Here is a 26,761-nt window from a genome sequence, read left to right on the forward strand (position 1 = left end):
GGCGTGGTGCAGGGCAGAGGAACAATGATGGAGACGAACCAAAGAAACCCACTCATCGCTGCTCTGAATGTCAGGCGCCTGGGGACAAGCGAAGAAAGCTTGCCACTTTTTCAAGCTCTGCTTGTGAGGTTACAAAGACATCTGGCTAGCTGCTGTTGGGGGAAAGGAGGCTAGACTAGTTTGGCCTTGGTCTGATCCGCCAAGTTTGATTTCCTAACGCCAAAAGGTATGCTGCCCACGCTTGCTTTAGACGGGGGAAGAAAGGGAAGGAAAATAGCAGGCTGTGGTTAATTCCCCTTTTTGTTTCTAGGTCTTGCCCTGCCCTCCCCAAAGTCGGGATATTTTTAAACCAATGTTTGGCTGCGCTAAAATGAAGCACTCTCTTCTCGCCAATTTGCCCCAGGGACTGAATGTTAAGCCTACTAAAGGGTTTCTGTGCATATATATATATTCTCCCCCTCTCCCTCTCCTTTAAATTCATACGAACACTTGCAGAAGGCTAGAGGAAACAACAATTATGCAACCTTTGGTGTTCGAGTCGCAGGCCCTTTCGCTTGTAAGCAGGATGCTGTTTTATGTTCAGTATATTACAATCTCTGGTTTTCTAGCTGGGGGCAAGGCCAGTGCTGGCTTTTGAGTTTCGCTGCAAATGATAAGTTGAAGGCCATTTTAGAAACAAGGGACAAATCATGTTCCCGAGTGTGTATTAAACTTGGAAGGCCACAGAGGTGGGTGGAAACAGCAGCAGGAGCCTGGCTCCTTCAAGGATATTCCTGCTGCCCCCCTCTTGACTTTTCAGCTTTCTTTCATTTTCTCCCCCCCCCCCCCCAGAAAGATGCCTTTAGCCTTTTTACCTGTGAAGCTATCAGGAAACACAAGCAGGCGGTATTCAAATGAGAAACTGAAAGCAAGAGAGAGTGTTTCCCTGTCTTCCTCCTATTGTTTTGGCCAATGACTGCAAGCGCTCTAGGACTTTTGTTGTTTAGTCGTTTAGTCATGTCCGACACTTCGTTACCCCATGGACCAGAGCAAGCCAGGCACTTCTGTCTTCCACTGCCTCCTGCAGTTTAGTCAAACTCATGCTGGTAGCTTCGAAGACACTATCCAACCATCTCATCCTCTGTCGTCCCCTTCTCCTTGCGCCCACCATCTTTCCCAATATCAGGGTCTTTTCCAGGGAGTCTTCTCTTCCCATGAGGTGGCCAAAGTATTGGAGCCTCAGCTTCAGGATCTGTCCTTCCAGTGAGCACTCAGGGCTGATTTCCTTAAGAGTGGATATGTCTGATCATCTTACAGTCCATGGGACTCTCAAGAGTCTCCTCCAGCACCATAATTCAAAAACATCAATTCTTTGGCGATCAGCCTTCTTTAGGGTCCAGCTCTCACTTCCATACATCACTACTGGGAAAACCATAGCTTTAACTATACGGACCTTTGTTGGCAAGGTGATGTCTCTACTTTTAAAGGTGCTGTCTAGGTTTATCATTGCTTTTCTTCTAGGACTTTAAAAGGTAAAGGTAAAGGTACCCCTGCCCGTACGGGCCAGTCTTGACAGACTCTGGGGTTGTGCGCCCATCTCACTTAAGAGGCCAGGGGCCAGCGCTGTCCGGAGACACTTCCGGGTCACGTGGCCAGCGTGACATCGCTGCTCTGGCCAGAGCCAGAGCCGCACACGGAAACGCCGTTTACCTTCCCGCTGGTAAGCGGTCCCTATTTATCTACTTGCACCCGGAGGTGCTTTCGAACTGCTAGGTTGGCAGGCGCTGGGACCGAGCAGCGGGAGCGCACCCCGCCGCAGGGATTCGAACCGCCGACCTTTCGATCGGCAAGCCCTAGGCGCTGAGGCTTTAACCCACAGGAGTTCTTTAAATCAGAGCTTTCCAAATTGTGCATCACGACACATTAGTGCATCAGCTGTAGTGTGCGAGTGTGTCGTGCAAATGCCCCCTGTGTTCTTCCCGGGGCTGGAAAGGGGTTAGTTTAACCTCTGGTTTGCTAGTAAAAGTGAATTGCTGTGCCATGAAAATGATGCATGTCTAAAAAGCATCTCACCAACATGAAAAGTTTAGAAAGCTCCACTTTTAAATATTACTAAAATTAAAGTGGAATTGAAATAATGCCAATGGAAAACACACTAGATTTCTTATATCAAGGCTGCTGATGCAAACAAGCAATGCATACCCACTCCTACCACACAGGAAACCTCCGGAGACCTAATGAGTGTTTCTAACTAAATATAGGCCTGCAATGATGGTACCGTCTAAATTTATTTATTTAATAAAATTGACAGACTGCTTGAGCGTAAGAAACCTCAAAGCGGTTTAACAAGAAGACCGAAACAGTAAAATGATTAGTAATGGCAGATCAAGTTGATGGATTATGCTTAAATGGCAAAAATGACTAGAAGAATCAGAAATCAGGAAGGCCAGAATTTTAATAAAGAATGGGGGAAATCTATAATTTATCTTAAAAACCATTGTCAACAGTTAAAATTGTTAGAAGGATTGGAATAACACATTTAGCTTAATGGTGAATTTGGGATATAACGGAGATGCAAAAGATTTGGATTATTATAAAAGATGCAGGAGGAAATGAATAACAATAGCTTTTGGTTTTCAAACATTTTGGAAGTTGAACGTACTTCCGGAACAGATTCCGTTCGACATCCAAGGTACAACAGTAAATATATACATATATATATATATATATGGAGAGAGAGAGAGAGATAAAGTTCCTTATGTTTGGTTTTTTGCAATGAAAGCCGTCCTTTGAATGAGGTAGGTCAAGTCACGGTATTTTCATCCGCACCCACCCACTTCGAGAAAAACTCTGGTTAAGAGTCAAAAAGTGTTAACTTTTTCACAGCTTCATACGCAGGGATATGATCAATTGCACACTCATGTATGCAGGCCCTTCGCTTTTATGGGTACGAGTTAAGAGCAAGTCTTGGGAAAAACTGCCGTTCTTAAGAAGCCCCATTGTTTGGGACCCATAAAGATTTTATATCTGCGTGCCAAAATATACAAACAGTTCGGTACTCCGAAAGAAACCCCCTGCACCCGCTAATTTATACTCTACACTGTTAGGGCTTACATGGAAATACGAGCCAGGCAGTTCTATAATGTGAAACAGGAACAAAACATGCTTTGCTTACATTATCCAAGGGTCCAAGAACATTATACACCTAACAGAGAGTGCTCAGTCTTATATAAAGGGCAGAAACTCAAACCATACTGACTCGGGTTTCCAGGTTTGCTGGGGCAGGTTCCTCTGGTAACAACTGTGGCTAACACTGCAAGCCTTGTCGCAAAGGTTGAATTCGGGTCTTTGGAGAAATGTAATAGCAACAACCCTCTCCCCCCCCCAAATGCATGTGAATTAAGTTTTAAATTATGTAAACCTTTCCTTGACCCCGAAGCTAAAGTAATTATGCCAGTCAATGAAACTTTTGTAGAAACTCTTAGATCAAGAGAAGTTACCTAGCTGAAATGCTGAGCAAATTGACAAGCTGTGGTTGAGAGGGAGTGGCCGTGAGGAAACGAGGCCTGGTGGAACAATGGACACACATTGGGTATATATATATATGTATATATTTAATGGGAAAAGAAGAAAAATAGAAGTAAATTTGATGCTACCCGTTTTCAATAGTGCATGAGACCAAAGGAAAATAAACCTCCTTATGCAACAACTGGCAAACTATACCAGTGTACTGGAAGAAGCAAAGACCACCAGTGTTGAAGCAATGATTCTTCAATATCAACTTTGTTGGACTGGTCATGTTGTGCAGATGCCTGATGATCGTCTTGCAAAGCAACTACTCTATTCTGAACTTAAAAATGGTTAGCACAATGCTGGTGGTCAACAAAAGAGGTTTAAAGACTGTCTCAAGGCAAATCTTAAAAAAATGTAGGATAAACACTGACAACTGGGAAACACTGGCCTGCGAGCGCTCCAGTTGGAGAACAGCCTTTACCAAAGGTGTCCTGGGCTTTGAAGACACTCAAACTTAGGACACAAGGGAGAAACGTGCTAAGAGGAAGGCACGCTTGGCAAATCCACACTGTGATCAACTCCTGCTCGGAAACCAATGTCCCCACTGTGGAAGGATGTGTGGATCCAGAATTGGCCTCCACAGTCACTTACGGACTCATTGTTAAAACCGTGTTTATGGAAGACAATCTTACTCGGCTACATGATCGCCAAAGAAGAAGAAGAAGAAGAAGGAGGAGGAGGAGCAGCTTTTGGTATGCTTGTGGTGATAATAATAATAATAATAATAATAATAATAATAATAATAATAATACCTGCTATTTTTCTAGAAAAAGAGGTGCCAGAACTCATCATGAACGCCTCCCTTATTGTCTTATAATGGCAATGGTGCCCACCTAATTGGTGCTGGAACTGAGTTCTGGTGAGTTCTGACTGAAAAAAGTCCTGATGGTGATAATAATAATTTACACACATATCTTATGGGGTACCCTTGTATTTCACATTTAAAGGCAAACCGACCTAATCCACACTTTTTGAAACAGTACACAGATATCTTTTAAAATTTGCTCTTCTCCGAATTTTGCAATGTCATTCCCCAGCCAAATGATGGGTGCAAAAACCCAGAGATAAAGTGCACATGAAATTGCACATGTTACTGAAAATAACATTAAAATGCATTATATATGGGGAAATTGCATTCCTCCCTCCCCCCCAAAAAACCACCTTTCACAATCTGATTTTGGAAATGTGAAGAAATGAACTGAAGATTGGAAAGATTCGCCTATCGCTAACACCCACGTAGCCCAAGAGCAGGCAAAGTTGGTCTTGATAACACTCCACAAATCCCTGGTTGCCTAACCTTCCCAGAGCTCTTTGCTTGGAGCAAAGCCTAGACTTGCTGACTCAAGAGCCTTTTTGCGGTATAATAATCCATTTATCCTTCATCTAACTACTCGGAGCTAAGATCAACAGGATGCATGAAAGAATGGAAGTAAGAAGGAAAACACATGAGAAGCATTGGGGCTTGGCAGGAGGGGGCTGGGAGGCGGGATTTCTGGGTTTTGACAGAACTGCAGGATCACATAGAAGTATTAGTTTAGTTTATAACTGAGCAGGACTTTCATCACCAGTCTACCTTGAATGGTGACTCCTCTGGAGAGGAGAATAATAATAATAATAATAATAATAATAATAATAATAATAATTATTATTTATACCCCGCTCATCTAGCTGGGTTTCCCCAGCCACTCTGGGTAGCTCCCAACAGAATATTAAAAACACAATAAAACATCAAGCATTAAAAACTTCACTAAATGGGAGTGCCTAAATGAATACCTTAAAAGCCAAGTTTCGAGGACAGAAATCTGGCTGAGTCTGGAATAGCCTTGTGAAGTGAAAGGATAAGAAAAAGGGATTTATATCTAGATGCTAGGATAGAGATGATAATGAAAACAGGGAAACAGGAAGACACAATGAGAGGTAAAGAAGGTGCTGTGGGATTGGTGGAAGTCAATGTTTGTGTTTCTTTTTAGTGTTTATATTATTAACTTGTAAGATATGGATTTGTGGGTTTTTTTGTATGCTGGTTTTTGTGTTTTGTGTATTGTTGTTTTTTGACATTTTTCATGTTGTTGTTGTGTGGAAAATACTAATAAAATTTATTATTTAAAAAAATTAAAGAAAAAAAAAGATTTCCGCTTTCGCAACCTAAGAACATAAGAGCCTGCTGGGTCATGGCAATGGCCCATCTAATCCATCACCCTGTTCTCACAACAGCCCAAGAGGTGTCTTTGGGAAACCTGCAAGCGGGACTTGAACACAAGACTCACCCTCTCCCCTCCTATGATTTCCAGCAACTGGTCTTCAGAAGCATTGGTGTCTCCCAACTGCTGGAGGCAGAGCTTAGCCGTCATGGCTAGGAGCCATTGATAGCCCTCTCCTTTGTTGTTGTTGTTGTTTAGTCGTTTAGTCGTGTCTGACTCTTCATGACCCCCTGGACCAGAGCACGCCAGGCACTCCTGTCTTCCACTGCCTCCCGCAGTTTGGGCAAACTCATGTTCGTAGCTTCGAGAACACTATCCAACCATCTCGTCCTCTGTCGTCCCCTTCTCCTTGTGCCCTCCATCTTTCCCAACATCAGGGTCTTTTCCAGGGAATCTTCTCTTCTCATGAGGTGGCCAAAATATTGGAGCCTCAGTTTCACAATCTGTCCTTCCAGTGAGCACTCAGGGCTGATTTCCGTAAGAATGGATAGGTTTGTTCTTCCTGCAGTCCATGGGACTCTAAAGAGTCTCCTCCAGCACCATAATTCAAAAGCTTCAATTCTTCGGCGATCAGCCTTCTTGATGGTCCAGCTCTCACTTCCATACATCACTACTGGGAAAACCATAGCTTTTACTATACGGACCTTTGTTGGCAAGGTGATGTCTCTACTTTTTAAGATGCTGTCTAGGTTTGTCATTGCTTTTCTCCGAAGAAGCAGGCGTCTTTTAATTTTGTGGCTGCTGTCACCATCTGCAGTGATCATGGAGCCCAAGAAAGTAAAATCTCTCACTGCCTCCATTTCTTCCCCTTCTATTTGCCAGGAGGTGATGGGACCAGTGGCCATGATCTTCGTTTTTTTGATGTTGAGCTTCAGACCATATTTCAGACCATTATTATGCCCTTAGTTTGACATAATAAGGCCACTCTTCTTTCTTCCTTTCTTAAAAAATAAAATATTTTTGTCCTATCTTATACATTCCTCCTCCCTGAGCTGCCTGGTTCTTCAAGCTTGACAGCAACAGCTGCAGGAAGGCTCCGTAGATGACTGGAGCCGGGCTCACGGCTGTTCCTTGCCATCTCCGAACAGGTTTTTGGCCAACATCTGTCCCAGATGCGCTGACTCCAGCTCTCCCTTGACCTGCTATTTTGTTCTACTTAGACCAGATTGTCCCAAATAAATCACTGCGATCTGGCAGAGGTGAATCCGCCAGGCGCTTTGCCGAAGAGCATCTGTGTTAGAAAAACGCTGCCAAAGTCATTTACAAGGAGGTTAATTTATTACGGAGAGAGACCTTGGTCTTCCCATGCTGTAATTCGTAAGGACAGGGGATGAAATGGGCTTATTGCAAGGAGAAACCTCCACTTTGTAGTTCCATCCTTTCGTCCACTGCCAAGAGGCTAGCATTAGATGATTGCAATAGCTTAGAAGTGGACTATAATAGGCCTCTTTCCCAAGGTTCTCCTGACATGGGAAGGGACTCTCAGGCAAAGTGCTGCTGCCCAGGGTCGGAGGAGTAATAATATAATAATAATTTATTATTTATACCCTGCCCATGTGGCTGGGCTTCCCCAGCCACTCTGGGCGGCTTCTAACAAAATATTAAAATACTGTAATACATCAAACATTAAAAGCTTCCCTAAACAGGGCTGCCTTCAGATGTCTTCTAAAAGTCTGGTAGTTGTTGTTCTCTTTGACATCTGGTGGGAGGGTGTTCCACAGGGCGGGTGCCACTACTGAGAAGGCCCTCTGCCTGGTTCCCTGTAACTTGGCTTCTCACAGTGAGGGAACCTCCAGAAGGCCCTCGGCGCTGGACCTCAGTGTCCTGGTAGAATGATGGGGAGGGTGTGGTAGTTAGAATATTCTGTTCCACCTTAAGAGGGACAGGCATGACTGTTGTGTGTCACATGCCTGTTTACACTCCAGCACAGCTTGCTGGGAACATCCGTTTTTGTGTATAGCTTTTGCTTATGCTGCTTGCTTGGACACGAAATGGAGAAGACATGTTTTTCCTTTTTGTCCTGATGTATGTTGAATAAACTGCTTGTAAATATGCTTCACACAGGCTCTCCCTGCCGCTTCTGTTGTGCGTTTACTCGGCTGAGTTGCGTGCCCAGCTTCTGAAGCTCTGGGTCACAGATTCATGCTGCACCAAGGACTGGAGCTTGACCCGCACGTCGGCCAGTGGGCTGTAGCCAGCTGGGGGCTTGCCAATTGCCCCCGATTCCTTAGCAGCATCCCAACAGTGGTGACACCTGCTGCCCAGGGGCGGAGGAAGGAGGGTGTGGTGGGTGTGCCCGCCCTGGGTGTCACTACTGAGGGGGGTGACAAAATGCCGGGCGGCACTCACCGCTGGGCCTGCAGCGTGCCTGAGCCACACATCTCTCCTGGGAGAGACGCAGTGGCTTGGGCGCACGCAGTCTCTGCGCTACCCAAACGGTCTGCCTGCTGCCTGCCCCCCAGTTGTAGGGTGGCTGAGTGGGGGAGGCAGGCAGACTCCGGAGGTCCTGCGGTGCACCCTGCCCCTATCGGCGGCTCACCCGCCCTTGGTCGCACCGCTCCAGGCACCCAAGCAGCTTCCTCCGCCGCCACCGCTGCCTCTCCCTTGGGGGAAAACCCCCCCTGGCAATTGAGCCAGGGACATTCTGCATGCAATTGTTGTTGTTGTTTAGTCGTTTAGTCGTGTCCGACTCTTCGTGACCCCATGGACCAGAACACGCCAGGCACTTCTGTCTTCCATTGCCTCCCGCAGTTTGGTCAGACTCATGTTTGTAGCTTCGAGAACACCGCCCAACCATCTCGTCCTCTGCCGTCCCCTTCTCCTTGTGCCCTCCATCTTTCCCAACATCAGGGTCTTTTCCAGGGAGTCTTCTCTTCTCATGAGGTGGCCAAAGTATTGGAATCGCAGCTTCAGGATCTGTCCTTCCAGTGAGCACTCAGGGCTGATTTCCTTCAGAATGGATAGGTTTGATCTTCTTGCAGTCCATGGGACTCTCAAGAGTCTCCTCCAGCACCATAATTCAAAAGCATCAATTCTTTGGCGATCAGCCTTCTTTATGGTCCAGCTCTCACTTCCATACATCACTACTGGGAAAACCATGGCTTTAACTATACGAATCTTTGTTGGCAAGGTGATGGCTCTGCTTTTTTTTCTCTCTCTCTGCATGCAAAGAGCTGAGCTATTCCCCCTTCCCCAAGAAGTCTGTAATAAACCACTCTTCAAGCCCTTCTCTGTGCAAGTCAGCTTTCCACCACCTGGGCAGAGAAAACAATTGTGCCTCCACGATTTCCCAAGTCTCTGCCTACATGTTTATATTTTTTTTAAACACGAATGACTCAGCCATCGTGGCTTTCTAAGCCAAAACAAATTGAAGCATGAAAAGAGGCGGGTGTTGACAAGCACACACTCAAAAGTCTCGAAACAGCTCCTGATTTAGACATGCCAGCACCATGTTTCTTTCCTTCCAGCTCATATTCTGGCATGGCTCAAATGTGTATATCCCATCCGCGTTTCTTCTGATTTTTTAAAGCTGGTCACACGGAGACGAAATGTGTTCAACGGCTCTTGTATGAATCACAAGATCGTGGTTAAAATTAGGCATCTCGGAGCTTGCCTCTCACCCCACGAACTTGCCCTCCCGGCCCAAATCAATCTATTTCCCTCTTCCTGCACAGATCAAGCCTCCCATCTGCTTGGTGACCCAGAACATCGCACCCTAGTTAGTATATGCGGTGTCTCACTCAAAACCGTATATCGGTCTTCCTGGCTGCACAGCAAAAAACCCAAAAAAAAACAACAAGAAAAGGAGGCTAAGACTGCTGAGAAGATTTTAAAGTGTGCCCATAGTTCTTTCTAAAATATATGAAAATAAACAGCCTGCCTTTTAGCCCCACAAATGGGCTCTCAGTGTGGTTTTGTTTTCTTTCCTTTACTTATAGAATTAACAAACTTTGTATACAGTACTGCTTGACAGTAATAAACTCTCAAGTAAGTTTATATAAAAAAATACTGTAAAATCATCAACAGTTATAAGCAGGTATTTAAAAACTGATTAAAACCAAGCTGCAGATTAGAACACATGTAACTTCTACATGTGGAAGACAGGAGTGCCTGGCGTGCTCTGGTCCATGGGGTCACGAAGAGTCGGACACGACTAAACAACATAAACAAACTTCTACATGTCTGGCTAGGCTTGTCTAAACAAAAATGTTTTAAGAAGCTTCCTGTCTGGTGTCAATAGGCGGGGAGTTCCAAAGTGTATGTGCCGCCACACTAAGATATCTATTTCTTACCGCTGTGTAATGAGAATTACCATATTTTTCTGTGTATTGGACAAGAGTTTTTGACTCAAAAATCGCGTCAAAAAACTGGGGTCGTCCAATACATGAATAGTGGCATGGGAGGGGGGGAAGCGCTGCGCCACCAGAAGCGAGCGGGGAATGATGGGGGGGGGGTTCCTGCCCACAGCTATGGGGGGGGGGGAGAAGCTGGGTATGTTTAGCATGGAAAAGAGGAGACTGGAGAGGAGATATGATGGCCATCTTCAAATATCTCAAGGGTTGTCACATGGAAGATGGAGCAAACTTGTTTTCTCCTGCTTCCCCGAACCAATGGCTTCAACTTACAGGAAAGGAGATTCTGACTCAACATCAGGAATAACTTCCCGATGGCAAGAGCTGTTTGACAAGTGGAACGGTCTCCCTCGGGAGGTGGTAGACTCTCCTTCCTTGGAGGTTTTTAAGCAGAATTTGGATAGCCACCTGTCATGGACGCTTTAGCTGAGATTCCTGCATTGCAGAGAGTTGCGCTAGATGACCCTCAGGGTCCCTTCCAACTCTGCAATCCCACAATTCTCTGATAGAGACAGCAAGTCAGACCCATGGGTCCATCTAGCTCAGTACTGCCAACACTGGCTGGCAGCTGCTCTCGAGGATTTCAGGCAAGGTTATCTCGCAGCCCTGCTTGGAAATCCTATTGGGGCCTGGACCTAAGACTTTCTGCATGCGAAGCAGATGTTCTACCACGGAGCTGCGGCCCTTCTTGATCCAGAGGCCAGCTCTGCGACTGCATCGTAATGCAGACGTGAATATACCGTACTTTTGCAGTTGAAGTGGGAGTTTCACTGGCAGGGGATGTGGAACTAGACAGAAAATCTTCAGGAGCAACCTTGCAAAGTCCTCTGGAGGTGAAGATGCTGAGAGTTAAAAGCGCATCTCATTTCCAATCGTAAGCTACAAGAGGATCACAGAATAAAAAACTGCATTCCGTAGGGTCAGATTACCACGTGGTAAATTAAAGGGCAATTATTTTCCGCGCCACTTAGCGATGAATAGGCTTGAGCACACGCATACGTGCACATGAGAAAACGTAGCGCATTCCTGACAGTGAATACCTGTTCAAAGTTCCCACGCGAAAGCAGAATATTACCATTGCATTTCAAACTGTGATTAAGTAAACTTTCACGGTAAAAAAAAAAAAAGGTATATTGCAGCCTTAATGACTTTGCTTTAATAAGACCTAAACTTTTAATTAACCTGCCAAGACAAATTACAGCCAATAGCTCTCAGGTAACTACTGCAGACAGCTGAGACTCAGAGCCAAGGCCTCTTTGGGGAGAAGGATTAATGGAAAGCTCGGAACGACCCCTCGTTTCGCAGTCCAGGAAAAAAAAATCGGACCATTAAATAATCATTGTGGTTTGGAGAATGCTAAGTGTTAATTTTTATGGGAGGGTCTGTGAATTACAACAAGATGGATTAGGGGGCGAAGGAACATGGTTGGCCTGATTCCGTGAAATATAAAATAGCTGTTAATTATGGCCACCCTGTGTGGTTTTTATTGAGAGCCTCCTGATATTTAGTAGCTTTTTAAAAAATAAAATAAAACCAGAACAAAACCAAATACTGACTGCTGAAAGAATGCCCATCTCAGCTTTCAGCACAGCAAAAAATAATCTAGACTACTTGACGAGGCTTCGTAATGTAGCGGCTGCGAGCTACAAGTTAAGAAATTCCTGGATCAAATCTCTCACCAACCCTGAATTTGCTCTGCCTAAACCTCACCCTGACCCAGCAGTATGAGCAAATTAATGCTGCCCCACCATGCAGGCTTGTTGTAAGGATGTGGAAATGTACAATGCCCTTCAGACAGGACCAAATCACAACAAAATTACTAATTGAGTTATTGTTGTTTTTCTTGAGCTGCAGAAGCAAGTTTGGAAATGTGGCTGTCTCCTTTGTCATACATTGTGCAAGGGGAAAATGACACGGTGGAAACAGGTGCCAAAATAACTTTGTACCACCCCACGATCTCGGGATTGGAAGATGTGTAAAGATCACAGTCCAAAATGTATCTGATTGGTTTTGCATATTGTGCCAATAAAAGAAGCCTCCACAGAGCTGGCCAGCAGCTTGCTCCTGCACAGCTCATCTGCATTACCAACTCCTGCCTCATGTCCTTCACTTCAGGGGTCAATGTTGCCTAAGTGGTGCCCACAGGAGACAGGTGTGCTAGCCAGTACTTCCGGTGTTGCTCACAGAAGGCCTCAGTAATTCTCCCTTTAATAATCCACAATGCACAAGGAACTCTCCTCACTTCGTTCCTGCCTGAACTTGCTCAGCTTCTGCCGTGTTCAATGTGCTCCCGTAAATGTGTCCCCATGTCACTGGGTGCTTCGACTGGCTCCCCGTCTCCCTTCCATTCTGAACACGGGAGATGCATGAAGAGTTTCCCTCTGCAAACGAGTGTGGCAACCATTTTGTGGTCTTGCCTTTTTACCACTCTGCCCAATCTGGCAGCCATTTTTTGCTACACCACGAGCCCCACAGCAGCCCATTCGGCACCTGTGGCAATGCTTCAAGATTACAAACATGCTCGCACCGGTCCAAGAAAGATTGCCTGGTCTGCGGCATTTCTGCGACCAAGAAAATATGAGCAAGTTTGGGTCGGGATAGCATCCCTGCGAGAAATATTGTTTGGTGTGGCGGAAGACAGGAAGATGGCAGGCCCAGTACCAACGCTGGCTGAAAAACAAATGAAAAGCATACATTTTCAAAAATTAAGTTCTTACCAACAGCAGTGGTGAGAAACGAGACCACCTCAGACTCCTTCCCGTCATTGTAAAAGGCGAGGTGCCACATCCCTGAATCCAAATACTGAATAAATCCCGTCTCGTGGCTGGCTAGTGGCACAAAGCCCTTGTGTTGTCTCTGAGGGCCTTCCAGACTCCGGGCCTCCTGACTTAGCAGTCTCCTCCCATCCAGAAGCTCTACAAAGTCAAACTGGAACACAAGGAAACAAAGTGAAAAAGGGCAATTCAGAAACCTTCCCTAAGTCAAATGACTTCCGATGTTTTTGGGGATGCAGCCTGGTGAAATCTGCATCCGTATCTAGGTTACAGGTGTGCTGCAGAATTTCATGAACAGGAAATACATCTATTTTTCATTTGTTGTACTATTATTTCCTTTGGGGGGGGGAACGCACGTGAAAACAATTACGCGCAGGGCTTTTCCCCCCCAGCCGGAACTCAGTTCCGGCACCTCTCAATTGAAATTTGGGGTTGGGGGTTAATAAAAAATTAAGGCACATCTCAAATATTTAAGGGGCAGGAAGCAAAAAAGTGGGTCTCCAACAGTGAAATCTTGCCTTCAGAATTTTTGGGATTTGCCTTCAGAATTTTTTGAATTTTGGTCATTTAAGGTTTATGATTTTTCTGTTTCCTTCTGAGGAAACTGAATAGTTCAGTGAAACGAGGTTTGTAGCTGGCATCCCTTTAAGGCTTTGTAGAATTCTAGGGTTTTTTCTATTTTTTCCCTTAAACTTTTTGATTTTTATTATTTAGTTTATTTCTATAAGATAATATTTCTAGTCGATTACTTCTCGTTTCAGGGATTTTCATGGTATTTCATTTGTTTTGTGTAATCTCTCGGTTCCGTGACTGTCTTTTTTCTACTAAAAACAACATGAGAGCAGATAAATTTTAAAACACCCATGGCGGAAACCTGTTCATCCAGCAGGGATGAAGCTGGTTGGAAAAATGTCTCCAGTTGTTCCAATTTAATTGCAGTAATAGCATTACTAGTAGTATTAATAATATGACCTCCCATCCTGGTAGGTTAGAAGGCTCTGAGCTGCATATATTACCTGAGCTCAACATATACCCTCAGGTGACAACATTCTTCTTACCTGTGTGTGTGACGGCGGAAGGCCTTTCCTGCCATAAATCCCAACCAGAGCAGACTTCCCTAATGAAACGTTGAACTTCAGATGTACCGGGTGGTCAATGAACACCTGAGATCTCCAGAAGATACCGGGAGCGATCTTCTGCATGGCTCGCCTGCCAACATCAATCTCCCCAGTGTCTATAAAACTGTCTTCTGGAAAGAAACTACTGGGCTTCCCTGCTGAGATACAGGAAAAGAAAAGAAAAGATTGGATTATAATGCTGCCGCTCAGCATCGCCTCCACGGCAGCCTATGGCAATGGCTTCTGGGAATGAACGTGCTCCTGCCTGTATTGTTATTCCCCCCCCCCATATTTTATTATCAAAAGCCACAAAGCCAGAGGGGTTGTTCGCACTGAGTTGTGGGGTGTGTGTGTGTGTGTGTGCACATTGCAAGTAAGTGCAATGGGGCAGGTGTGGGGTTAGGGTCATCATCAACCCTGGAGATTCCTGCTTGAAGGAAACATCTGAGAACATTCAAAGGAAGGTGATTTGGGTAAGACTTGTGGAATTTCTGTGGAAGACCCCTGAATACTGCAGTCCTTTGCCTGCTGGGCTGGTTTTCTGCTTGTGGAAAGTTTATTATTTGCGGACAGTGTTTGAAATCGTGACCCCCCCCCCATCTGCAGTCTGAAGTGGCACAGTCCATAGAACTGCAGAGCTGGAAGGGACTAGAGGCTCATCTGCAACGCAGGAATTCAACCAGATCATGCATGCCAGATGGCCAAACTCATTCCTCTGCCTGCACAGCCCTTTCTCAGAAGGTTCCACATATCCTGAATTTTGGGGGGAGTAAATAAAATGAAAAGCTGACCTGAAATGTCTATTAATGTTGGGTTGTGTATGTCTGTATAGCACCCAACAGTAATTTGGGTCTTTAATTTGTGTGCAATTTATTTACTCAATTTTTGTCTCTGAGCACCTAAAAGCTGGTTTGTATGCAGGTCAATGGAGCAGAAAGCTTCCGCAAGCAACTGAGGGCTGGATTCGGCCTGGGAGGAGGTCTGACGGCAGGGGGGCGGGGAAAATTATGCATATTAATGTCTGCTGAGACATGTGTGGCACAGAGAAATTTTGACTAAGAATCCAAATCGAACTCAACCCATCCTCTGACCTGCAAATGTTAACAGCTGACTATACTTGCTATTCCCTGCCAGCCCCACCTGAAACAGGGGTATAAGAGTAAGACCTACATTGACTCCCAGTATGTTTCCGGGCACAATTCAAAGTGTTGGTCCTGACCTTTAAAGCCCTAAATGGCCTCGGTCCACTATACCTGAAGGAGCGTCTCCACCCCCATTGTTCAGCCCGGACACTGAGGTCCAGCTCTGAGGGCCTTCTGGTGGTTCCCTCATTGCAAGAAGCCAAGTTACAGGGAATCAGGCAGAGGGCCTTCTTGGTAGTGGCGCCCGCCCTGTGGAACGCCCTCCCACCAGATGTCAAAGAGAAAAACAACTACCAGATTTTTAGAAGACATCTGAAGGCAGCCCTGTTTAGGGAAGCTTTTAATGTTTGAGGGACTAATGTATTTTAATATTTTGTTGAAAGCCACCCAGAGTGGCGGGGGAAGCCCAGCCAGATGGGCGGGGTATAAATAATAATAATAACAACAATAATAACAGAGTGTATTATTGTGCAGGACTTTTTTTTTTTTTGCAAGGGGTTAAAAGCCACATGTGACTACAACCTCAGCTTCAGCCAAACCTTTAACCTGTAGTAGGAGCCTAATCCCTCTGGACAGCACTGCCGGGTTGTTGTAAACCACTTAGAGCCTGTTCTGCAGTATTCAGCCTGAATAAGGGTAGGGCTGTCATAAGCCGTGCTGTCTTCTGCACATTTCTCTTGGGGGAAACGGGAGGCAGAACTGCCCACTCCCCTCCTTGTTTCTTTCCCTCTCAGCTAGACTCTCCTTCCACCTGACCAGAGGCACTTTGAAACATCCCAGTCTGCCCAGTTACACCCCCCTCTTCACCAGACACTTCCAGTGAGCTCACCGATTCAATTTTCTTTTCCGATTAAAAATGGTGAGGTTTTTCTCCTCGCCCCTTTAGGAAAAAGGCCACTTTGCAGATCCTTCCCCCCAAAAAAACCCCTGGTGAAATGACCCACTTGATTTCCTTCTCAGCAAACAGGGGCAGTAGAAATTCCAGAGGCCACTTGCACAGAGCACTACGCTAAACAGGAAAATAAAATAAAATAGATGGAGCTCTCAGGAAGATAAACTAAACTAATCATCCGAACTCATGCCACGTTTGCGGGGATCTTTGTCTTCTTTCCTTTTTGGGGGTGGGGGGGGGAAGAGTAAGCATCGTTCTGGGAAAAAGGAATTAAAATACCTCCTCCATCCACCACCTTTTTACATAGCCAAATTCCCTGACAATGCATGTTTAGTGGCAAGATCATGATTGGTAGCACATTCTTGCAGCCATAAAATAAAAGAGTTTTTTTTTTACTATTCTAGACAGTAAAAGTCTACTTAAAACGTTAAGTGATTCCATCTGTTATCAAGTCAGCATAAACTCTCCCTGTGGACACATCAGGCTGGATGCGACTTCATTTAAAACAAGTGCGTGGTGTCGCCGTACGTGTGGAAATGCAACCGTCAGGGGCGATTTTCAGATTTGTAGTCGTGGCTTGACTGAGGATGGGGACAACGGGCTAGTCACTTGGAGGCAGTGGCGTAGCGTGGGAGGTGCAGGGGGGGGCCGGCTGCACCGGGCGCAACATCTGGGGGTTAGGGTTAGGGGGTGCAAATCCACGGGTTAGGGGGCGCAAATCCACGGGTTTGGGGGCGCAAATTACTTGCCTTGCCTCGGGTGCTGACAACCCACGCTACGCCACTGCTTGGAGGTTCCTCCTTCTCACCCACCTGAGGTAAAACTAGGGGAACATTCCACTCTTAGTTCCCCCAAAAGGTTGCTGTTTCAAATATTTCAGAATACTTAAGCATTCATCCACAGAGGAGTTTGTTCCCTGTGTGTCTTGAGTCTCTGTTCTGCATGTGCCTCCTTAATCAAATCATGCCCATAATATTGATTCAGAGCACGTGCACCCGCCTCAACTTGAGCACCATAGAAACAGGATTGCAGAGCTGGAAGGGACCGCGAGGGTCATCTACCCTAACCGCCTGCAACGCAGGAATCATTTGCCCAACATGGGGCTCAAACCCACAACACTGAGATTAAGAGTCCCACGGTCTCTCTCTCTCTCTGTCCTCTAGTCTAACTTTGTTGGCTGAGTTTTTGAGGCTCCAGGATAGGGTGGATGTAGGGTTCTTCCTATCGATTGCTTGCACTCCTTGGTTTATTTGGCATCTAGCAGGAGATAGAGGATTGCTGGAAGGAAGAAGCAAGAAGGGGTGGTCTCAGCTGCTCTGATGGAGGCGGGCAAGTGATAACTCCCAAACAAACTCTCTCTGGGTGGTCACATTTGGGGGGGCAAGATGCCAGAGTGAGCGGTGGCTATGCAACTCTTCAACGGCACTTTTCAATCTAGTTTCTCTTTTGGCAACGGACCAGCCTTTGGCCTGGTTTGCCAAGGCAAGCTGTGGTTTTAGCCACCATGAAAACAAGCTGTAGCTTGTGGTTAAGTTTGGAAACTTGTGGTCCACTGCAATCTCGGGTGCAGACCAGCACGCTATGCCAAAGCTTGGCTTCGTTCAGCACGGCAGCAAATTGAACCACAGAGAAAAGAACACAACTGTGAGCTCTACTCCACATTGGTGCAGTTCTGCTAGACCATGGTTTACCTTAGCATGACGTATGAACCAAGCCATGGTCCTTCTAATGTTTGGACAGGGGAAGTGCAACTGTGCTAATTCTTCTGGACTTTTCCATAGCTCTCCCCCCTCCCCCAATAACTGACCATGAAATCCTCCTGTCTCAGTTTGGGGAGCACATCATTCCAGGTTTCCATTTCTACTGGGATGCCGAATTCCAGAAGACACATCAACCAATTATAATATAATTTCACAGAATACCTTACAGCAGTGCTACCCAAGTTTAAATGGTCAGGAAAGCCAGCCTGGCCTCTAACCTTTTAATCTTGTGTTAACACAACAGTATGTATGTATGTGTGTGTGTGTGTGTCACACACACACATACACACACACCACATCATTAGTAAAGGTAAAGGGACCCCTGACCATTAGGCCCAGTCATGATCGACTCTGGGGTTGTGGCGCTCATCTCGCTTTATTGGCCAAGGGAGCAGGCGTACAGCTTCCGGGTCATGTGGCCAGCATGAATAAGCCGCTTCTGGTGAACCAGAGCAGCGCACGGAAACACAGTTTACCTTCCTGCTGGAGTGGTACCTATTTATCTACTTGCACTTTGATGTGCTTTCGAACTGCTAGGTTGGCAGGAGCAGGGACCGAGCAACAGGAGCTCACCCCATTGCGGGGATTTGAACCGCCGACCTTCTGATGAGCAAGTCCTAGGCTCTGTGGTTTAACCCACAGCACCACCCACGTCCCATACACCACATCATTAAGAACATCCAAAAACTTGGTAGACCGGACTTAGAATGTCAGTGATTACCAAGAGCAGATCTTGGAAGGGGCAATCCCCATGGCTGAAAAAGAAAAGCGACTCGGGGCTTGGAAGATGAATCACAAGTGGGAAAGTTTGAATTAACTCAAATTTGGCTTGGGACACATTGGTTCACTCAGCATGGCACCTTTCATTTTTTGAAAGGATAAAAAACATGCCCATTCCATACCTGGAGCCAAATTCTGACTCACCACTGAAGTGGTTAATGGTTGCTCTTTAGAAAGAGTCAGAACTTCACCTTTTGCAGGTATTTCTGCCATGGATTCCTCATTAGATGTTATCTCATAGGTTGTCAAGCTGTCAAATGTCCTCCCCCCCCCTCCCAGCAAAGGCTGGTCTTGCATAGGCCTGAACAGTTGCAGCTTACTAATTCCTGTAAGTACTAATTCCTCTTGGCGTCTTGCAAGAAGCCAGAAAGCCACGTACAAGACATGGACCCTCTATAGGACAATTAAGAAGAGAAATGGACCATTTCCAGATATTAAACTGGCATCCCTAAGCATGCTCACTTAGAAGTAAATAATCACTCATTTTTGCTTCTCAATAAAATATTTAGGACAAGGGTGATAAATTGCAATGATAAAGTTAACTATGCTGGGGATAAGTTCACTGACTGAAGGAGAAGGGAATCTGAATTTTGTAGCTTGTGGATTTTCGTTTTGAGAAAAGTTAGGTGGGAGAAAGGGTGTAGATATTGTGAACTGGGTTGTTGTTTTTTTAGTATCCAAAATTACCAGCTGACGTGCCAATATCAAATTTTGATTCCTGACATTCTAACGTTTAATTCTGAATATTAAATTTAAGTGAATATGTAGGGATCCAGCAGGATATCTTGGCTTTGGGTCACACGACTGAAGAATGTTGTTGTTGTTGTTTAGTCGTTTAGTCGTGTCCGACTCTTCGTGACCCCATGGACCAGAGAACGCCAGGCACTCCTGTCCTCCACTGCCCCCGGCAGCTTGGTCTGAAGAATAGGGACACCCAAATTTCATCATCATCTCCATTTTGATAGGAAAATTGGGCTGGTGTTACTCAGGTCAAAGTTGAGAAATGTTGCAAATTTGATTCTAGCTATTACTATTAAATAAATTTGTACACTGCCCTTCATCCCTGGATCTCAGGGCGGTTCACTAATTACCCCACTGACTTCCAAAATGGGCTTATTCAATAAGTGGTTTGAGGACTGCCAATTGATGCCTGTGGTTCCAGTGATTCTTAATTCATTTTAAGGCATGGCACCCTGTGGCATCAACCCTGTGCCAAGTTTGCCAACAAGCTGAATAAAGCAAGGTTTTTTTTATCAGCAACATTTGAGATCAGCAAAACATTTCTGGTGAGAGGAAATGGAAGATAGGAGGATTTTGGTGAAGAAATGTCGTGCCCCCACAATGCATATGGATTCTTCCCAATTCCCTTTATGAATGGCTCTGGATAAATCACCATGCGGCAATGCACACTTCAGGATTTGTAGGCCATCCTGAGCGAGGGACAGATGGAAACATAGATGGGCAACTACTGATTCTAGGAGGAGAAGGTTATGGAGTTATGAGGATGGATGTCTGGAATTCAGAGGCAGACAGAGGACTGACAACAAGGACAACACACCAACCGTACCTTCGCCGGCTCCTTTGCCTTTCCTGTCAGGTACCTCTAACCCCGTGCCCCCTGAGGAATATAAGGAGACGTCCGTTGGCACTGGCCAACTGCTGGCCGTGTCTTCCGTCATCTCAAACATCTGCCCTTCCATCGGCTGCAGGTGCCAGTTTAGGCCAAACAGGTGCATGGCTGTGGTGAGCAACGAGAAAAGTCATCTTTTTGTGGGGGGTTTGTTTCTCTGCCGAGGAAATACAAAGACTGCACCCAAGTTCACTGCTCCTCTTAATTCGACCCCCAGGGCTTCAACATCAGCACTGGCTTCTGCACTGCTTTGGGCCTACGAAGATCACAATGGCTTGGGCCTAGTAGGGATGGAGAGCCCCTGGTCCTCCAGAGGTTGCTTGGCTACAGCTCCCATCATCCCATGCCACTGGACATGGCTGGCTGGGGTGGTTGGGTGTTGGAGTCTAGCAACATCTGGAAGGCTACACGTTCTCCATCCATATCCCACCCACAACTTTGGAGAGCTGGTGACTGTGGATTCTTGAGTATAGCATCCATTGGCCACATCCAAGCACATGCAGGTATTATCAGTGACTGTTCCCAGTTCCACAGATCCCTTGCCCTAGAAAAACATGGAAATCCGAGCTAAGTACCCTTCAGAGGTTCAATAAGAGAGGCCGTTTTGTCTTGAATTTTTTCAGAGTCTGGGTGTGAGAGCAGAACATTTTTATCTTGGCAAATACATGTTCCCAAACCCTCAATGTTTTCTTAGATAAACATGGATGTAGGGCATGGAATTGAAAATCTGTGGGTGCTTCCATGCCCACTGATTATCTTGTGCAAAGGCCTCAACCTCAACCTGTGGGCATCTTTCACCTCATTTGGAATTGCTTCCAGTTTCAGAACTCAGCTGAGGGGGCAGACATTTTTAAACAACCTAGGAATGTCTGACAAGGAAGATCTGCCAGCTCAGATTGGGACCATGTTGCAACAACCTGGTTGAAGCTGGGAGCTGAAAAGTCTGCTTAAAGACCTCCAAAGAAGGAGACTCCACCACACTCCTTGGCAGCAAATTCCACTGTCAAACAGCTCTTACTGTCAGGAAGTTCTTCCTAATGTTTAGGTGGAATCTTCTTTCTTGTAGTTTGGAGCCATTGCTCCGTGTCCACTTCTCTGGAGCAGCAGAAAACAACCTTTCTCCCTCCTCTATGTGACATCCTTTAATATATTTGAACATGGCTATCATATCACCCCTTAACTAATCAGGTCAAGGGCTGCATTGGGTAGGTTGGAAAAGCGAGGCAGAAACATCTATGGGATTTGCTTGATGCTAGAATGCACAGTTTGCTTGTCTATGTGCATCACGAAATTCAAAACAGTGGAAGAATCAACTCCGCAGAGAAGGAAGCACCTAAATTCCAAGGAATGTGGTGGCTCCATTTTTAAAAAACAGTAATAACAGAGCAGTGCACTGGCATGGTATATAGAACAGGGCATGTTTATATGATTAGCCATCGCCTCCTGAAAGCAAAGAGGAAAGCCAAAAGAGCTTCCCGTATCCTTTCTCTCTCCTCCCCAACATAAACATTTCATATTTAATCACAATCCAAATTTCCCTTTGGGCTTTCTGCAGTTCTCCGATTCGCTGTTCCCCACTCTCAAAATGGCATTTCCCGATTAAGGGGGCACATGTACCCACCCCATCCCACAAAAGTGCATGGCACATCCTCCAGGAACGTGTCCAGTGGTATTAGCATCAAGTCCACTCAACGTAATTAAGAGCAGAAAAACGGAAAGAGAACGGCTCCCTAACATTGCTGTTTTGTTTATAAAACCATGCCAGAATTTGTCAAGCGTTCCAGGAGGCAGTTTAGCGCTGAGCATAGGGGAGAAGGTCAAAGCTGCAAACTTGTCGCACAAAGCAGAATCCGAGGTTCCTGAACTCTTCTAACAAAGAAAAACAAGCTTGGAACTGGGCGAGTGCTTTTAGCTGATAGTCTCTAATAACAAATTCCCAAATCTCTCAATGGATCAGATACCATGCCAAACCATGGTTTGTCCAACTCATCATTTAGGAGCAACGCACACAAGCACTGTAACTATGATTTGTTGATTTAGCTATCATGCCAACTATAGGTAGGTACTAGCTGTGGTTTACAAACTCACATCAACATCTAATTAAAAAATCCCCAAATCTCTCAATGGATCAGATACCATGCCAAGCCATGGTTTGTCCAATTCATCATGGTTAAGAGCCGCTCATCTCCTTCAGTGTGTTCTCTGAGCTCTCAGCTCCAGAATTTGACTTTTCCCATTCTTAATAGAGCCTCCAGCAATGAAAATAAGCACTGTAACTATGGTTTGTCGATTTAGATAATATGCCAAACTATAGGTTGGTACTAGCTGTGGTTTGAAAAACTCACATCGAAACCATGGCTTGCTCCATCAATGACTGGCATCAATTCAGACATCTCACACAGCTACAGGAAAGCTTCCTAAGTAGCTATTATTTGGTTTTATTTAAAAATAAATAAATAGGAATAGATCAAAGGCAGTTGTTCCATTTCGATGCATAAACCAGGTCTAACTGACTAGGTACACACCTCTCGTTTTGCCATGTAAATAAGGGGTGTTTGTTACAAAAACTGCAATTAATCTTTGGGATAGTCCTTGAAGGTTACTATACAGAACAAAATTTATCTGAGCTGTGGGAAAGAGTCGGGTCACCAGGAAGTCTTCAAAACCTATCTCACACAAAAAGCTTTCAAACTTCTAAGGAAGGCCAGTGTAAGATTTCTCCAAAACATTTATTCCATCACTGAATTGCTTTTACCGTTCGGCAGCTCTTAATGTCTAACCTATATCTTCCTCTGTGTAGCATAAAATAAGTGAAAGAACTGTGGGAGAAATATTTTTTATAAAAGAGAGAGAGAGAGAGAAAGAAAATATATACTTCGAAGCACTAAGAGCTCTTAAAAGCAAAATGGAAGTATTAGGAAGAGAGGATTCAGGGTTCCGGAAAGTTCAGTCTGGACCATTCAGGGACGTTTCCTCAGCAAGATGGAAAGAAAGGGGCTCAAAGCACAAACACCTTCTTAACAATATTTCTCATCTCATGCAACATTCAATGCATTTTCAGCCACACTGAAGGCTTCCCACCCACTCAAAGAGCGCCAGTTAAAAAGAGCCATTTCCTACAGCACTTAACACCTCTGAAGGCACACACTTTTGTTGTGTTTTAGCTGCACCACTCACAGTTAATTGAAAGTGTTTTATTATTTTGTTTTCTCTTAAAGCTCCTTTTCAGCAGCTGACACACCAAGGGTATTAAAAGTAGAAGTTAAGCACGGTTCAAACTGTATTTATATTTATGTGGAGTGCCGCAACTGCAAACTCATGAGGAGGGGGAGGGAGAGAGACGTTGCGTGGCTGCGAATATCATTGCAATGTACACAACCCACCATATTAAGTCCTTTACAGGGCTGAGTTAATAAGTTGTGCCTGTGGTTACTGCTGATGAAACGCCATTGCTGGTCATCTTTCCCCTTAGTAATTAAGTTCTTGCATTTCATTTTGAGGCCAGGCTCATTATCTTTTAATGATACCAGATTCTCACACAGTCACTTGTTGTACTTTAAGGTCCCTTGCTCTCTGGTTCTCTTCGCCTTTTTCGCTTCCCTATGGCTACCTCCCGTTCTATTGAAATTTGGGACAAGGATTCAGTTTTTCAGACAAATCTGGTATTTTGGCCCATATCAATTCTGCATGTTCATTCACTCAGAAGTTCACTCAGTCCCATAATTGATTTAATCTACGGTTTAGTTTTTAACCAAATGAACATGGCAATTTGTATTCAAATAGGTATTTGATCACAAAATATACATTTCAAAGTCTAGGTAAAAAAAAAGCTAAAGGACCCCTGGACAGTTAGGTCCTGTCAAAGGCGACTACGGGGTTGCAGCGCTCATCTCGCTTTCAGGCCGAGGGAGACGGCGTTTGTCCACAGACAGCTTTCTGGGTCATGTGGCCAGCAGGACTAAACCGGTTCTGGCACAAAGGGACACCATGACGGAAACCAGAGCACACGGAAACACCGTTTACCTTTCCGCTGCAGTGGTACTTATTTATCTACTTGCGCTGGCGTGCTTTCAAACTGCTAGGTTGGCAGGAGTTGGGACAGAGCAACGGGAGCTCACCTGTTGCGGGGATTCAAACCGCTGACCTTCTGATTGGCAAGCCCAAGAGGCTCAGTGGTTTAGACCACAGCGTCACCCGCGTCCCCAATTTTGAAGCCTAGGGTAGGGTGGTATGGTGGTTATGCCATTTTCTCTGTGTTTCTCCATAGAAACATAGAATTGGAAGGCAACCCCCAATTCTATGCAATGCAGGAATCAGAGCTAAATAATCTTTGACAAGTGGCCTTCTGACCTCTGCTTAAAAACCTGCAAGGAAGGAGAGTCCACCACCTTTTGAGGGAGCCAATTCCATGGTTAGACAGCTCTAACCATTAGAAAGCTCTTCCAGATGTTTAGCTGGGATCTCCTTTCTTATAATCTGAATCCCTTCTTTTGGGTCCTACCCTCCAGAGCAAGTTTACTCTTATTTCACGGGAAGACAGCCTTGCCAACAAAGGTCCGTATAGTTAAAGCTACGGTTTTCCCAGTAGTGATGTGTGGAAGTGAGAGCTGGACCATCAAGAAGGCTGATCGCCAAAGAACTGATGCTTTTGAATTATGGTGCTGGAGGAGACTCTTGAGAGTCCCATGGACTGCAAGAAGATCAAACCTCTGAAGGAAATCAGCCCTGAGTGCTCACTGGAAGGACAGATCCTGAAGCTGAGGCTCCAATACTTTGGCCACCTCATGAGAAGAGAAGACTCCCTGGAAAAGACCCTGATGTTGGGAAAGATGGAGGGCACAAGGAGAAGGGGACGACAGAGGACGAGATGATTGGACAGTGTTCTCGAAGCTACCAGCATGAGTTTGACCAAACTGCAGGAGGCTGTGAAAGACAGGAGTGCCAGGCGTGCTCTGGTCCATGGGGTCACGAAGAGTCGGACATGACTAAATGACTAAACAACAACAACAAAATCGTATCACCTCCGTGATTCATATTGCTAAGCAGCACATTGTTCCAGGTCTTTATGTCACCGAACGATATATTATTCTAGGAGTGCAGTGCCACAAAAAAAGAAGACATGAATAAAGGGTGCGGGAACATTGCACCCATAGCTGTCAACTTTCAGATTTGAAAATAAGGGATCAGCAGCCTCACCTGTCCTGGGGATAGTCTATGGGATATCTAACAATCCGGGATAGCAGTGGGAAGCAGCGGGAGATGGCGCTGGAATAAGGGAATTTCTCGCAAAAAAAGGGAAGGTTGACAGGTATGATTGCACCCCAAAAGCGACACATTATGCCCAGATGAAAATTGGCTGGCATGGACCAACATTTTAATTAGCATCCTGACAGGTTTGTTTGATTTTCCCCTGCCACCTGCTGCTATCAATTTGTGCAGGATCAAAATGGGGCTTAAGGTAAGGTTACCAGATGTCCCCGTTTCCTGGGGACAGTCCCCAGATTTACAAATCTGTCCCCTGACAGAATCCATCTATTTAGTAGGAAGTTGAAAAGTGTCCCCGGATTCATTGGGGAAAAAAATCTGGTAACCTTAGCTTAAGGGACTAAGCAGCCCTCTGTATTGTCAACAGTGACTTGAAAGAATTGAAGAAAGCAGGCAGAAAGTTTGTAGAGCGCAAAGAATGGAGTGGAAGGGAACCAGACATAGCTGTCAACTTACAGATTTGAAAATAAGGGACCAGCAGCCTTGAAAATAAGGGACCAGCAGCCAAAATAAGGGATTTTAGTCAACCAGTTAAAAGGGACCAGATAATTTGGGAGAGCAGTGCCGGTTTTTAGCCCTTCGTTTCCAGAGGTTGCTGCTCAAGACACCAGCTGATGAAACACTGCAATTAAATAACTACAAGCGGCAACCACTTTTCGCACAAAATGAACTCCAAGCTACAAAGATGCTGCTGCAGTTCTGTATCTTTCCTCTCGTGCTCCATCTGCAGCTTTCAATTCCATCAGGTGGGGCGGGAGGAAGGGGGGGGGAATAGCACCTGAAGTAAACCCGCAGATCAGACCATCTATGCTAGTCTACCACTACAAATCTATGGGAGAAGCGCTTGTGGTCCTTCCCTTGTAGCCCTTGGAACACCTGCCCTCACCTCCTCCTCCTCTCTCGGAACTGCTTTCTCCATGGTTGCCCTCGCTCTCCTCTCAAGGCTCCTCAGCAATTCATAGGCCGTGCCAGGCTGCCCATCTCATTCGGGTCCTTTGGCAGCACAGCCGCAGAATGGCCTAGCGGGAGCGGGAGCAGCGGTGACGGTCAGAGGGGAGGCCCCAGGCAGAGACGCTCAGTTCGGCGGCCACTAGGAGGATGGTAGTGGAAGGGCCTGAGGCTCCCACCAGTCCCGGCGGGGAGGAGTTCCTGGGGGCCAAGGCTGGTGAGAGGAGGCCAGAGGGGGGCGGGCCGGGCAGCCAAACAACACAGTTGGAGCCTCCCTCCTCCCTGGCCGGCAGGGAGGGAGGGAGAGGGGCTGCTTCCTTTGAAACCCAGGAAATTTAAGGGACATC

The 26,761-nt window shown here is 45.7% G+C and overlaps 1 protein-coding gene across 10 annotated transcripts in view; it reads right to left on the bottom strand.

Moving 5' to 3' along the window:
* TENM4 (teneurin transmembrane protein 4) overlaps positions 1 to 26,761 on the bottom strand; it is a 649,734-nt gene that overhangs the window by 172,635 nt on the left and 450,338 nt on the right. For 6 of the 10 annotated variants that reach the window (XM_079973241.1, XM_079973246.1, XM_079973239.1 and 3 more), the window contains 3 exons: positions 20,139 to 20,309; positions 13,938 to 14,155; positions 12,823 to 13,033 (listed from right to left, as the gene is read on the bottom strand). In XM_079973241.1, the coding sequence (XP_079829367.1) occupies positions 12,823 to 13,033; positions 13,938 to 14,155; positions 20,139 to 20,309 (600 nt within the window). The remainder of the gene's footprint in view (positions 1 to 12,822; positions 13,034 to 13,937; positions 14,156 to 20,138; positions 20,310 to 26,761) is intronic. The other 4 variants (XM_079973242.1, XM_079973240.1, XM_079973245.1 and 1 more) reach the window with 2 other exon arrangements.

This window comes from Podarcis cretensis (assembly GCF_951804945.1).
Source record: "Podarcis cretensis genome assembly, chromosome: 4".
In the NCBI taxonomy this organism is placed as follows: Eukaryota; Metazoa; Chordata; class Lepidosauria; order Squamata; family Lacertidae; genus Podarcis; species Podarcis cretensis.